Source organism: Cricetulus griseus, assembly GCF_003668045.3.
Source record: "Cricetulus griseus strain 17A/GY chromosome 1 unlocalized genomic scaffold, alternate assembly CriGri-PICRH-1.0 chr1_1, whole genome shotgun sequence".
Taxonomy (NCBI): domain Eukaryota; kingdom Metazoa; phylum Chordata; class Mammalia; order Rodentia; family Cricetidae; genus Cricetulus; species Cricetulus griseus.
The window spans coordinates 273139647-273153518 of NW_023276807.1; the positions used below are offsets into that span (position 1 = coordinate 273139647).

Genomic DNA, 13872 nt, shown 5'->3' on the forward strand with positions numbered 1-13872 from the left:
AAGTGTTAGGGGTGCTGTAGCTTTGAATACATTGCTATTTTGTTTTTGCTTCGCCACAGAATGAGTAATGATGATACTTTCCCAAGTATTCCTTCTAGACTTTACAGGAAGGGCCCAGTGCCTAGTGGGAGTGAAGCTCTATTACTCAATGTAATGAACCAAAAAAAAAAGTTTATTTCCTTCTTTCTTCATTAGTGACAACCAGACTATGGCCATGATTACCTTCTCTGTTTCACCATGGGTTTGAAAGACATGTGATGCTCACCCAACCTTATGAGAACAACCTTAAAAAGGAACATTCCAGTTCTGGAAATTAACCTAAAATGATTACCAAGGATGGAGTGTTTGCCAACTAAGTACTGATTAAATATTCCATATAGGGTTTGCAAAATGCCAACTACACAGTGCTCCATCCCAAACACATACAAGGAAAGGGGTTAAAAAGGAAAACCATGTCACAGTTAATTTTTTTACAAATCCAATATTTATTTTGTCTTTATATACAAAACTTAAATTCCAAATGAACATAAAATCAAATAAAAATCCCCCCACACTAACTTGAGTTACCTATTATCTTATAGGCACAAGTAACCAAGTAAGCAATGGATGGTCACATAATGTCACACCTTTTATATAGAAGGGATGCAATGTTTGGTTATTTGAAGAATGTTAAATGGAGACAAGGATATCATAAAGCAACATAGGAGATGGATAATTGTTTACATACTCAATTTCTTAAAATAATCTGAACACCAAATCTGCAATTAAAAGTGACAACTCAGGGGAGGCCCTGTCCATCCTAGGGTCCACTAATGTTCCCCAGCGACTTTGTGTTTCTAATTTTTCCCTGAGGACATGGACCATTGATGTGGGGGAAAAATAAATTAAGTTGTGGTACTCCCAAAATGGGTTCAGAGTGAGGTGTTTTTTCCCACCCTCCTATTATTTCCATACATAATTCTGGTAGCAGGGAAATTATTTTGAATCTAGAATAGTAATTGTGTATCAGAGCCAATTCAGAATGCCCTGTTGACTCATAGCAAAACGGCTGCATCAAGGATAAAACATGAAGTTCATGATAACCTCTCAAATGCAAACCTTTTAACTAAGTTGAGTCTGGCACTTTTTTCTGTTTTCTAGACTCCATAATCCAAAGGACTTTTCAAGATTTCAAAATATTTTTATCTCCTCATGTACCTGAAGTAATCAGCCTACTGGTTTATTTTACATCAATTAGCATCGGGGCCAATTCCTTTACATGGGACCTGCACACACAATTTTCTTGGAAGCAGGAAACACTTTCATTAGAGTACTCAAAGACAGAAGTTGCTCTGATTTCTGAACACCTCATGCATATTTTTTTAAAAAAATGACTTGAGAAAAAGAATATCATGAGTTCACTGCTGACGTTTTTTTTAGATCACTCATAAATAGTTTCTTTCAAGGGAAGTATTTCTATTGGAAATGGGGGAGGGAGGGAGCATGAATCAGACTATATCCCCTGTACTGTGAATATGGACTTAGCACTTTTTGGGAGGGGAAGTAACAGCATACAAGATTACAGATGAATACATCTTAGCTCTCACACACAGAACACATAAATGTTTGATATAATCTGCTATTGATGCAACTCTAATATTAGCAACACTGCCATTATATACATTTTCTTCCTTTTCTTGTGTTTCTGTGATTCAAACACAGGGCTTTGCACATACTGGGTAAGTGATCTTTTACTGACCTGTATCCTTAGTCCCAAATTTTCTTGAATATATTACAGTAATCCACAACACATGCTGCTTTGGTAGCCCATTCCTACAAACAGACAAAAATCAATGGAGAGAATCCCCTATCAAGGTGAAATTCAGTTCATTGCTCTCTGGATGATGAAGGAAACTATTAGACAACAGTTTTCACCCTGTGACTGCCTTTGTCTTGCTTCCTGTCTAAATATCCAGAAGGTCATCTCCGCTCTCATCACTCTCCACAGTCAGCTGTCTGGTCCACCACTTCTTAACTTCAGAGCCACAGGAAGCTGTGTCTGGCATGGGGTTCATCTTGCACACCACAGACTTCATAGCTGTCCGTCCTCCAAACCGTAGGTTAACGGAAGACACCGAATGGCTTAGTGGTTTTGGAGCTGTGGATTTAAGAGGAGTCCCATTATTAACTGGTTGTTGTTTCAGTGTGTTTTAGCCATTCCTGGAAAATCATGATACTCTGAGAAGTGTTGCTTTTGGCTCTCCCCATTCCTATCTCCAGATGTTAAGTAAGAAACCTTTTCTGTGTTTGATTCTTTCCAATAAACTTATGCTCATGGGAAGTTAATAGACACTCTTGGGAAAGTATACTGTGGGTGCCTTTTACTTTAAGGAAAATGTAGAAACCACAAGCAGTCCCAATTTGTGTAAAATAGAAGCTCTACAGTGGTATGTTTAAGCTGATGCTCATTAGGGAAACAAAGAGTGACAGTGTAGTTCTAAAGGGGGGTAGAGAGATGGGTAGAGGGCAGGTGTGGAAAGAGGAAGTGTGTCCCATGTGTAATCTGTAGATATGAAGTCACCGGCAAGTTCATGTCTCTGAACTTAAATTTTCTCCACTGTAAAATTAAGAGAATGCGAATGTGCTCACTGTAGTGCTGGGAGGCTGAAGATGGGTTTTCTGAGATGACCTGACAAAGTGGACAGTGTGATACATGACACCTCCTTAAAGTGTGCTCTACACTTTCCTCCCCCCCCTCATACTTTGTAGGCCCCTAGTAGCTTGTCTCTGCTTATCACCATTTCTCACAGTGAGGCTACACAGACAAGCACTACTGTTGATATCATGACAGCATTCCTCTGTCACCCATGTAAGTGAATACCAAGGAGGGACATTCTCCTTGGGTCATCTCTCATATCTGCCCTGTAGTGTTGGACCCGTGCCCTTATCATTTGTGTCCAGCCTGTTGTAATATTCTGTAGCCTGTCACCTGCCTCCAGGTCACTGCCAGTCACTGCCAGAGGCAAGCGCACTCTTGGCTGTGTTGCCACACCAGTCTTTCTCAAAAGCGTTGGTTTCAGATGTTACTTCTTCCCTTCTATTTGCCCACAGTATGAAATTGAAACTGTCCAGTCTGTCATTTAAAGATTTTCACACTGTGGCCCCTGTGCCTCCTCAACCTTGCTTCCTGCCATTCCTAGCTTTGCTTAGACCAGACAAAAGTTAGACCTCTCTGACCTCTCATCAGGTCCTTCCTTACCGGTGGCTTTAAGACCCAGAATGTAAACTGTACTGCCATCTGCTTTGTGAACAGACATGTGGCAGAAGATGCCCCAGGGTCACCCATTCTCATTTGGGTGGGGCTGAAGCTCAGCACGGTGAAAGGAGAAAATGTCTCACCACAGGCTTAGATCTTGATGGAGAGGAGACTGGGGTGTGTGCAGAATTTCTCCTCCCCAGTTCCCAAGTGTTCCTTGCTTTTTAGTACCTCACATGTCTTTGGAAGAAAACTGTTACTGAATCAGTGAAATGTGGGAAATAATAGAACTGCCGTAGGACTGGTGACTGGCACACAGTGATGAGCAGTACATGGAGATTTGTCGTCATTCTTGCTGTCATTGAGATAAAGAAACTCATGTCAGGGTGGTGACAAGCTCAGTTACACTGCATGTATTGGGATGAAGTGGGACCTGAGCCTTTTCTGATAACTCCATGGCATTTTCTGAAGATCATATCTACCCATTCCTTCTTGGGTAAGTTTTGCCCATATTTGAGATGCCTTGACTGTACCCAGGAAGCCCTTGGAAACCTCTTCCTCCTCTCTTTCTGGATCTTGGCTGTAACATCTCATTTTGTTAACAGGTGCCGTCTTCTCAGCGATGGCAGCTGAAAATGAGGGCCGATATAGTTATGTTTAGAGAAGTTACTTTGAGGAGAATGTTTCTGATAAGGGAATACATTTCATTGTTTCACTGTCAATGATAATCAGATACACACCCTGTTTGGGTCTGAAATGTCTCCAAAGGCCCTGGGTGTTGGAGGGTTGGTCCCAGCCTATGCTATTGGGAAGTGGTAGAACTTTTAAAAACGTGGTACCTAGTAGGTCTTGGGTCACTGGGGACATGCCCTGGAAGAAGACTGTGGGACACCAATCTTCTCCTCTTACTCTTTGTCCTGGTTGTGATAAGGTGAGAGGCTCCCTCATCATACATTCCCACTATGCTATGCAGTGTCATTACAGGCCCAATAGCAATAGACCAACTGACTCTGGGCTGAAACCTCCAACAGAGGGAGCCAATAAACCTTTCTTCTTTTTAAAGTGGATTTTTCTCCCATGTAAGTTATGGTAACAGAAGACGGACTGATATGGATCAGCATATTAAATAAAATCTAAGACCCAAAATTTAAAAAGAGAGCAAATGCCTCTTAAGTGCCCCTAATAGGTAGAGAGATGACTGATGGACCTACCTGAGGGCAGACGCCATTGCCCAAACTTCCTTTGGGGTTTCCCCGCATCTGCTGCATCCTGTCGACTTCCTCCTCTGTCTGACAGAGTAGGGCTCAAGAGTTGCTGCTGACTGCTTGTCTACATGGGAGAAGAGTTAGTCAGTTGTGGGTCTTTCTCTTTAAAAAAATCAATTTAATTTGTCACAAATATTTGTAAAGCTTTATAGGGTATAGTATGGTAATTATCACATGTTTATAACATACACTGATGAAATCAGTATAATTCCCACTTTTGGCTCCTCAAATATCTACCATTTCTGTGTTTTTGGAACCTGTGACTTTTCTGGTTGTTTTGAAATATACCAGAGACTACATGTGACAGTTATCTTCACTGTCAATTTGATGGCCCTGGGGAAGCCCAAACTGATGACTACCTGGTGCTGAGGACTTGTAGGCATGTTGCCTCCATTTCTAACTCACCTGATACCTTGCTCTTTCCTAACCACTGTCATCTTCTTTTTGTTAGATTTACTTTACCTATCTGTCTGTCTGTCTGTCTGTCTGTCTGTCCGTCCCTCTCTCTCTCTCTCTCTCTCTCTCTCTCTCTCTCTCTCTCTCTCTGTGTGTGTGTGTGTATCTGCAAAACTGAATGACATACATGTACAGGTACCCATAGGGGTGAGGAGGGGGCATTGGATGCCTTGGAGCTAGAGTGATGGGTGTTCTTGAGCTGTCAGATGTGGGTATAGCAAACTGTCCTTGGGTCATCTGGAATGACAGCTGCCCCTCCAGCCCCTTACGGTCTTGGTTTTTCACAATACTTTAAACCCTTAAACACCAACCCCCACTTCGACTTTTGGATACCTTTGTGAGAGCTCTGAAATAATTACTTCCCCTTTATTGGTCCTGTCTCAAGTGTCTGTCTCAACCTGATCTGGCTCCTCCTCATAAAGCATTGCCAGATGTCTCTGGGTCAGACCTGCAGCAGGGCCACTGACTCCTCCTATAGAGTCTGTGAAGAAGTAGGAGAGTGATTCCTGGTTTCTTGTAGAGAATCATGAAACTCACACAAAACTGTACCAGAACATAACAGGTCCATTTGGAGCCTCTTCTGGGCCATGGAGCCTTATGCTCCAATTTGTCCCTATGTTGCTGAGCATCATGGGCTCATCGAAACTGGAGGCACTGCACAGTGTGCTGGATGGATTCCAGGTGATTAGCATCAAATCATTGCAGCCACATAAAGGTGTGGGGTCTCCCTGACAGCTGCTTCTCATAGCACAAGGCTCTCTGGCTTTTGTGGTTGTTGTTTTGTTTCTGAATACACATGTAGAAAAACTTTGAAAATGAAATTAGCTGTGTTTTAGTAGACAGAAGCTACTCAAATATTTTTTTCTTAATTCTATATGCTCCTCTGCTGCCCAAATAAGAAAGGATAAATCTCCAAATGCATTTGATTATTGAAGAAGATTGAAAGCCAAGTGCATGTATTTTGCTCATTTTACTGAAAATTTCCATGGTGTGCTGAGGGGAAGAAAATATTTATGGCAAAGCTTCATTTAAATCATAATCATTTAAAGCACATATTTCTATGCTCAAGCTTAGCTGTTATGACAAAAAGAAACAAGTAATTAACACTCAGGATGTTAACTGCTTTTAGTATATGTTTTCTGTAGTTTGGATCTTGAATGGCCTATAAGTTGATGGTTTGTTTCTCCAGCCTAAGATACTAATGGGAGGTGGTAAAATGTTTAGGATGTAAAGCCTAGTGGGAGAAAGTTGAGTTATTATGGGGGTGGGGTGGGGGCTGTCCTTGAGGAATTTGGAGTTCCATCCCCTTCCTCTCTCTCATGCTCCCTGGACACCACATTTCCCCACACACTGTCATCATGGTGTACTACTTTACTATAGTCCTATATAGTGAGTCAGCCACCCCTGGACTGAAACATCTCAAACGGAGAGCCAAGAAAGCCTTCCCTGCTTCTAAGTTGATTATCTCAGGTATTTTGTTTATTAACAGAAAGTTCACTAACACACCATACAAATCACAATTTTACCAAAACAAAAAACAAAGCAAAACCCTCAACTGGATTCTAAGTGATAAAAATATCTGGATGTACATGTTCTCATTATTTTTGGTTCTTTTGCAACGAAAGGTCGCCTTAAAAATGCTGTCACTTGGCCGGGAATTGGTGGCACACGCCTTTAATCCCAGCACTTGGGAGGCAGAGGCAGGCGAATCTCTGTGAGTTCGAGGCCAGCCTAGTCTCCAGAACAAGTGCCAGGATAGGCTCCAAAGCTACATAGAGAAACCCTGTCTCGAAAAACCAAAAAAAAAAAAAAAAAAAAAAAAAAAAAAAAAATGCTGTCACTTTGAAATGTCTGTGGCCAGAATCAACTGCCACAGAAGATCCTTGGATGAAGGGTACCTCATCTCCTACCTCAGGTTGCGTATTGTGGTCCTGGCTGTTGGCATTAGTGTCCTCGCTTGGCTGGGTGGTCTCGATGCTGGGAGGGTTCAGGAATCGACTCAGCTCTTGCTGCTGGCTCTCCCTCAGGCTGTGGATGATGCTGCATGACTGCTGCTGTTTCTGCAGGAAGATGCTGTGCTTTCATAAGGAGGAAAGGTAGGTGCCTGGCTTCTTTGCCCCACTCCCACCCATCACAGTGTTTTCTACCCTCTCTGAAGACCCATGGATTTGCTGCCCTTTTAGTAAGTTCCAAGTAAGAATCTCAAACTAGTTTTGAGACTGCTAGATTGACATATGAGCCCTGTAGATTAGAGGCATCTCCCACCTTTTATATTTGTAGAACAATTGGACTTGTTATGCTCATCTCTGCTAGTTTATATGTCATTTAAAATCACTAATGTGTTTTATTTTCCCTTCTTATTTAATTCTATCCTTATTTAACCAATACCAGCCTCCTTCCCCCACTTTCCTGAAAGTTGTAAGCACCAGAGAGTCTTTAGTAGATGAGGAGGAAATTCGTACTTCTGTCTTGGTTCTGGACTTTATAGGGCAGCCTGGTAGGCCAATTCAGCAGTAGCTTTTTTTTTCCCTGGCCATGGCTTCTCTCGTAGGGTCTGAGCAGGACATTTGTAATCCATATAATCAGCAGAGCTATAGTGGCCTTGCTATGATTGGGTTGCAGTCGGCAGCTGGCCTTGCTCTAGAAGGTTGGGTTAGAGTGTTTATTTTCTTAGAGTTAATTTTCCTCTAACAGAAGTGCATGTTTCTGTGGTGGGTGTTGTTCTGAAGGACAGGATCAAACAAATCTTACATAACATTAATTGCATTGTAAAAAGCATTTACTGACTGTTTTGCCTTTCTTCTCTGTATGTGAAGTATAAGTCAAAAGCATTCATAAACATTAATTGCCCAATAGAAGTACTCATTAGAAACACAGTATATTCTAATGGAGTATACAGTCACTAACAAGTGAGAGTCTCATACAAACTTACAGTTGAGGAGGCAGCAGGCACATCATTAAAATTCCATAAGAGATGGTCTTCAGAGACCAGGCAACATGATAAACCATATGTTGGAACTTTCTGCAGCAATTTAAAAGTAGTTTTGCAGATTTTATCCCAGTAGATATTTTGGGATTTTCTACAGTTGAGTTTAATAAATGGAGATCATAAATATTTTAATATCCATAAATTGCTTTTTAAACCTTCATGCTATACAAATTTGATTCAGTTGAGATGTGTGGTGGAGCCTGCTGAGGGGAATGAGCCTGAAGCTGGAGTGGAGTTAAGGCTGTAGCAGCACCAGACACCCTGAGTGGATGAAGATGGTGCACTTTTAGGGGTATCAGGCCAGTTGTTGGAGGGTTGTTCTGTTGAGGACATTCTTATCTTTTGCCCTTCTTGTTCTGAGTGTGTGTGTGTGTGTGTGTGTGTGTGTCGGTGTTAATTGTCAACTGGATGGAAGCCAGAATCGTTTGAGAGATGGGTTTCTGGGCATGCTTGTGGGCGATTATCTTGATTACTGGTGTGGGAAGACTTACCATAACTGTGAGTGGGACCTTTCTATGAGAAAGGGATCCCAGACTATACAAAATGTGGATAGTGGGCTGAATACTGGCATATATCCATTCCCTCCATTTCCTGATCCTCGATGTGATGTGATTACATAACACATGTCATGTGATTAAACTCCTACCATCTTGACTTCCCCTGTATAATGGACAGTACCCTTGAACTGTGAGCCAGGATAAGCCTTTCTCATTTAAGCTGCTTTTGCCAGAGTACTTTATCACAGCAACAGGAAAGGAAAGCCACCAGCCCTGGTGCTCGTGGTTCACTCACAGCCCTGATGCGTTTCAAGCACTTCTTCAGCCACATGCGAATGGTCTGCTTAGCCACCTCCTCCTCTATTGTATACTCCAGCTGCTCCCTTGCCAGCAGCTCCTCCAGCTGCAGACTCTTCCTGATGTCCACAGAGCGGTAGGAGAGCATGCTAGAATACAGGAACAGCAGCGACACTGGTTAGAGTCCTCTGGTGTTTAGAGCCTCTGGTGTTCAAAATGCAGAGAACACATCTTTCCAGACACTCAGTGTAACATTTGATGCCATCTGTAATTGGATGAGGGGCTGGTTGTGTCACCTCTGTGGCTCCTTTCTCTTGTGTGAATGCTGAGGATGGTCTTGGCACCTATCTCATTGAATAATCTGGCAAGCTAATATCTATGAGATACTTCGAACAGTGAATGTATCTAAGTGCCTATGCTGAAGAAGACTCTGACAGCTCTAGCTGTCAAGTACATACTCTAGAATGTTCTCTGCAGAAAGAAGATTATTCCTTCCACTGTTTCTTTGTGGTTAGCTCTAATTACAGATGGTTGATATCCTTGCTTGTGAGTTGTGTGTGCCCCACTGCACTTCCCTGTCTATTTCATTTATCACTCTGTGTCTTCTTTATTAATTTCAGAAGACACAAAGCTAAAGCTGACTAATCACAACTCTCATTTAGACCTTGGCTCAACAGGTCCAGACCATGGTAAGTAAAACTAACATTTTTGTGCGGAGGGGCAGTTAGATAATTCCTAGCAGGGACTGACCAAAGGGGAATATAGACCTATCTTGTAGTACTATACACTTGAGTGTAGCTTCAGCACCTTGGACTCTCATACAACCTCTGTTGTGAGCTTGAGGCCACCACCAGATCCCAAATCATAGCATAGTAACTTCAGGAGTACTGGGTCATTGACTTTCTCTTCTTTGCTAAGTGAACTCCCATTGTGGAGGAAAATTGTGCATTGTGTTTCATAAAATGCTTCTAAGTCCTCCAGACTCATCAGCAATTTTACTATTACTTAACTTCTGTGGGGCATGGAGGACCAACGTCACCACCATTGGCTTTGCCCTTGTAATCAGATGCACTACAATGCTCCAGAGAGGCCAAATGTTAAGTATTAATACAACTGTAGGTCTGGGGGCTTCATGGTCAACCTAAAAACACTGTGCCACCACAAGGAGAGATCAGCATTCTGAGGGGATGGCATTCTTTCTCACACATGATCCTGCCCCATCTTTCTCTGTGCTCCTTAGCTTACCCATCGACAAAATGACAGCAAGAGGCAAAATTGGTAACTTTAGGGAACTTTCCCCGAGCCCTTCCTTTGCTGGCCTGACCTTCTACTTTTAGGCATAAGTAGAGTTTTATTTACTTGAATGACTCCCCAAATTTGTGACAATACCCAACATTGAACCTGACAGGTACATGCAACATGAGTAAAATAGCTACAGTCGGTCAAATGTTCTAGCCAGTTTTTGTGTCACAGATACCTCTGACAGGGAAGTTTGTGAAAGGTGTCCTACAATGAAGTTTTACATGCTATTATGAAGGAAATCAGCTATATTGAAATAGATCTTTCCACTAGTTTCTTTGATATGGGGCATAAGTTCTATATTTCTTTGATATGGGGCATAAGTTCTATGTTAGCTTATTAAATAATACTCAGTTGAGGTCAAATGACACTGTAACTTGAAAGGACTTGTGGAACATAAATGATACTTTAAGATATATGTCAAGAGCTTGAGGTTGTGACCTTATGTGTGGAGATCACCGAAGACCCAGTTAAGATGTGGCAGACACACACACACACACACGCACGCACGCACGCACGCACGCACACACACGCACAGAGAGAGAGAGAGAGAGAGAGAGAGAGAGAGAGAGAGAGAGAGAATATGGCCTTTGAAGATGAAGGCAGAGATCACAATGTAGATCACACTGGTAGATAAAAATTGCAAGAAGCCCCTCAAAGTCTAGGAGAAAGTTGCAATGGATTCTTCTTCACAGTCTCACAAAGAACCAACACTGCCCTTGACTTCAGGTTTCTTGCTTCTAGAGTCATGAGCAATAAACTTCTGTTGTTGGGACTTGAGAACATTGGCTCTAGCAAGATAACACAGAGGGACTCCTAAGAAATACTGAAAGGTAGAGCTGAGTTTGAGCCTTTGTGCTCATAAAATATGTAGAAAATGTAAAGTTTTAAGCAGCAGGGGCAGTTGTGAAGGAGCAGGTGGGACAGATTCTTACCAGACCATTTTGAATGAGAAGATAAGGATTTCAGCTCCATATTTGTCATGGAACCAAGTGACCCTGACCAAGTCACTTAACTCTTACAGGATCACACCTTCATCCCAAAGCAAAGACACAGAACCACTCCCTCCGGGTCTTCTCTTTCTTTCCTTCTGGGACAGCAGGCCACTGCTTCCTATACTTTTCATGTGAGGTAGTGATCAGACATGATCATTATGAGGCAGTGAGAAGACTACTTGCCTTATCACCATGACTTTATGGCAGCAAAGGCTTTAAACATCATTGGCAGCTGAATTTGTGGGCTGCTGTATGCCACATCTTTCATTTCTGACCTCAGAAAATCTCTGTGACATTGGGCTATAAAACCAGCTGCATACCTCAAGACATCATGGAAGGTGACATCACCACCATTGTGTAGCCTCTCCATCTCATAACACATGTGCTTAAACAGGAGCTTGTCTTTGTCTAGGTCCACTTCCAGCCTCCCACGCAGCAGCCGTAGCAGGAACTTCACTCGGAAAGTGGGGATCACACCCTGAGTGAGGCAGCACAAGGGCCAGCAAAGTGAGTCATCAGGAGATCCTAGGGATTCACTGGGAAGGGATATCTTTTTTACATGGAAACCCAGACAACAACATAAATCTATGAGCCAAGACTGGTAGCTCAGGCTTATAATCCAAATATCAAGGAGGCAGAGGCAGGGGGATCACTAGGGTAAATAGCACCAGATAGGAAGAAAGTCATTAGTCTCTTTGAAAGCTGGGCAGTTGATGTGTGCTAAGCATATGATGTGAAGTACTGGTCAATAGCCTTCTGTTCCTCTGGCCCAATGGGTTTTCATAGTGTAAACTTCAGCCAGTGAGGGTGAGGAAAACCCATGCAGCTTTCCCTGGGGACAGCCCTTAGTCCGTATGCTTGGCATTCTACCCACCTCTGCACATGAAACCTTGGAGAATTATCTTCCTAAGAGTAGGCAGTATACATGTACCCAACCCTCCTCACTTAATTTAGGACTTAGGGACTTCTTAACATTTGTTATTTTGTTCCCACTGAAAGGCTTCTTTGGGAAGTATCTGAACAACTTTCATATATGACAATGAGGCTTCAGTTTTGCTTTCCTTCTAGGATAAATCTGGACACTGAGACTCTAAAAGCTATCACTTTATTCCATGTAACACAGCCGAATACACCAACTCTGACTGTATCTTTGAATGAACCTGGTGGTCTAGGGCTTATTAATAGTCATTAGGATGTCAGTGTGAATGGGTGTGGGGTCTTTCCTGCACTTATCAGGTGAGATCAAGTTTGGGTGGGTAACAGTTACAGAGACAAATACATATCTAGATGACACAGAAGAACCAGACCAGATATCCCTGTTCTCTACAAGTTCACAAGAAACTGGAGCTCAGTTGGGGGCCAAGGAGTACTAACATAGGCAGAAAGTAAAGTGGGATGAAGAGGCCACACCTTGTTTTGCAGACCCTGGGTCATGACCACACCTTGTCCTCCAGACCCTTACTTATGTCAACTATGCCAGTCCTTGCCTTTCTACTCGAAAGTCTTCCTGAACTATGTCTGGGTCTTCCCAGGATGGATCTTTCCACGGTTGAACTTTCCTTATTTATTGATGTGAGCTCAACCATCTCCTCTTCACCCACACATTCATGACCTTCTTAGTTAAAGGATCTACCCCAACCCATCCGATTTTTGCCTTCTTCAACACACTCAGAATTTCTGGAACTAATTGAGTTGAATGTCTCCTACCGAAATGTTAGGGTCAGAAGTGTTTCAAATTTTGGGTTTATGGACTTTGGAATATTTTCATCTACAGAATGAATGATATTGGGAATAGGATTCAAGTCTATTCATAAAATTCATTCATGTATTTTTTTAAATTTTAATCTTTTCAAAACAAGTTCTTGTGTATCCCAGGTCACCCTTAAACTTAAGGTTGTCAAACTCCTGATCTTCCTGCTTCTGCCTGCCATGTACTATGATTACAGGTGCAGGTGCCATGAATTAATGTTTCAAATATGCGTTATACACATATCCTGGAAGTAATTTTGTATAATATTATTAGTGTGCCTGGGCTTTGACTGAGTTGTCACATGAACTCAGGTATGAGTTCTTCCATTTATGGTATTGTGTTGGTCCTAAAAAGAATTCAAAGTCTGAAGCATTATTTTGGACTAGGGATACTAACCTGCACCATAAGCACCATTTCATCTTGGTGGGTCACCCTCATTTAGGCCATAAGATCTGTGGGCACAGAAAACTTGCCATTTGGGAATTGCCTTACCTCAGTGCCTAGAACTGTGCCAGACTTTGGTAAGGTAAAGATGAAAAGGAGGTACAGGAAGAAGAAGAGAAGAACATGCAGAATGCCGACGAGGTGAAAGGGGAAGGAAGGGGAGGGAAAGAAGGAAAGTGAGAACAAGGAAGTTGTCTGTATGTTGTCTAATTCTTGGAAATACTGGTTAAGATACTTACATACTAACATAGAAACTGTTCAAAATAAACAGGCCTCCATGTAACTAATTAAATTTTGCTGGTGCTGGTTATTTAAGACAGGCTTCATGCATGCTCAGCAAACACTCAACCCCTGAGCTACATCCTCAGACATCACTTGTAACTCATATGTGTATTTCATCTAGATGGCTGCTGAAGGCTGAGGGGATGGTAAGTCTGTGGTAGGCTTTCCCTCTGGGAGCTGCAAATTCCTTCCCTCTGCTCAAGGCCAGGACAGATGCCGTTTAGCTTTCTTCCTTTGCTGACCTCCTGAAAGTCTGAAGACTAGGCTGCTCGTGGTTGGAAGGAACATGAGATGAGGCCATTCTGCTCCTGGTCCTTTTGTACTCATCCTGACTCAATAGCATGTTTCTGCAATGCAGCGGTG

General features: G+C 42.4%; 1 protein-coding gene across 1 annotated transcript in view; it reads right to left on the reverse strand.

Moving 5' to 3' along the window:
• Positions 1 to 496: 496 nt before the first annotated feature.
• The window catches only part of LOC100761462 (sodium leak channel non-selective protein), an 81261-nt gene continuing 67885 nt past the window's right edge, over positions 497 to 13872 (reverse strand). Inside the window, exons 25-29 of the mRNA XM_035453371.1 lie at positions 11354 to 11511; positions 8738 to 8888; positions 6867 to 7016; positions 4447 to 4564; positions 497 to 2137 (exon numbers count right to left, since the gene is read on the reverse strand). Of these exons, the coding sequence (XP_035309262.1) occupies positions 1944 to 2137; positions 4447 to 4564; positions 6867 to 7016; positions 8738 to 8888; positions 11354 to 11511 (771 nt within the window). The 3' untranslated portion in view covers positions 497 to 1943. The remainder of the gene's footprint in view (positions 2138 to 4446; positions 4565 to 6866; positions 7017 to 8737; positions 8889 to 11353; positions 11512 to 13872) is intronic.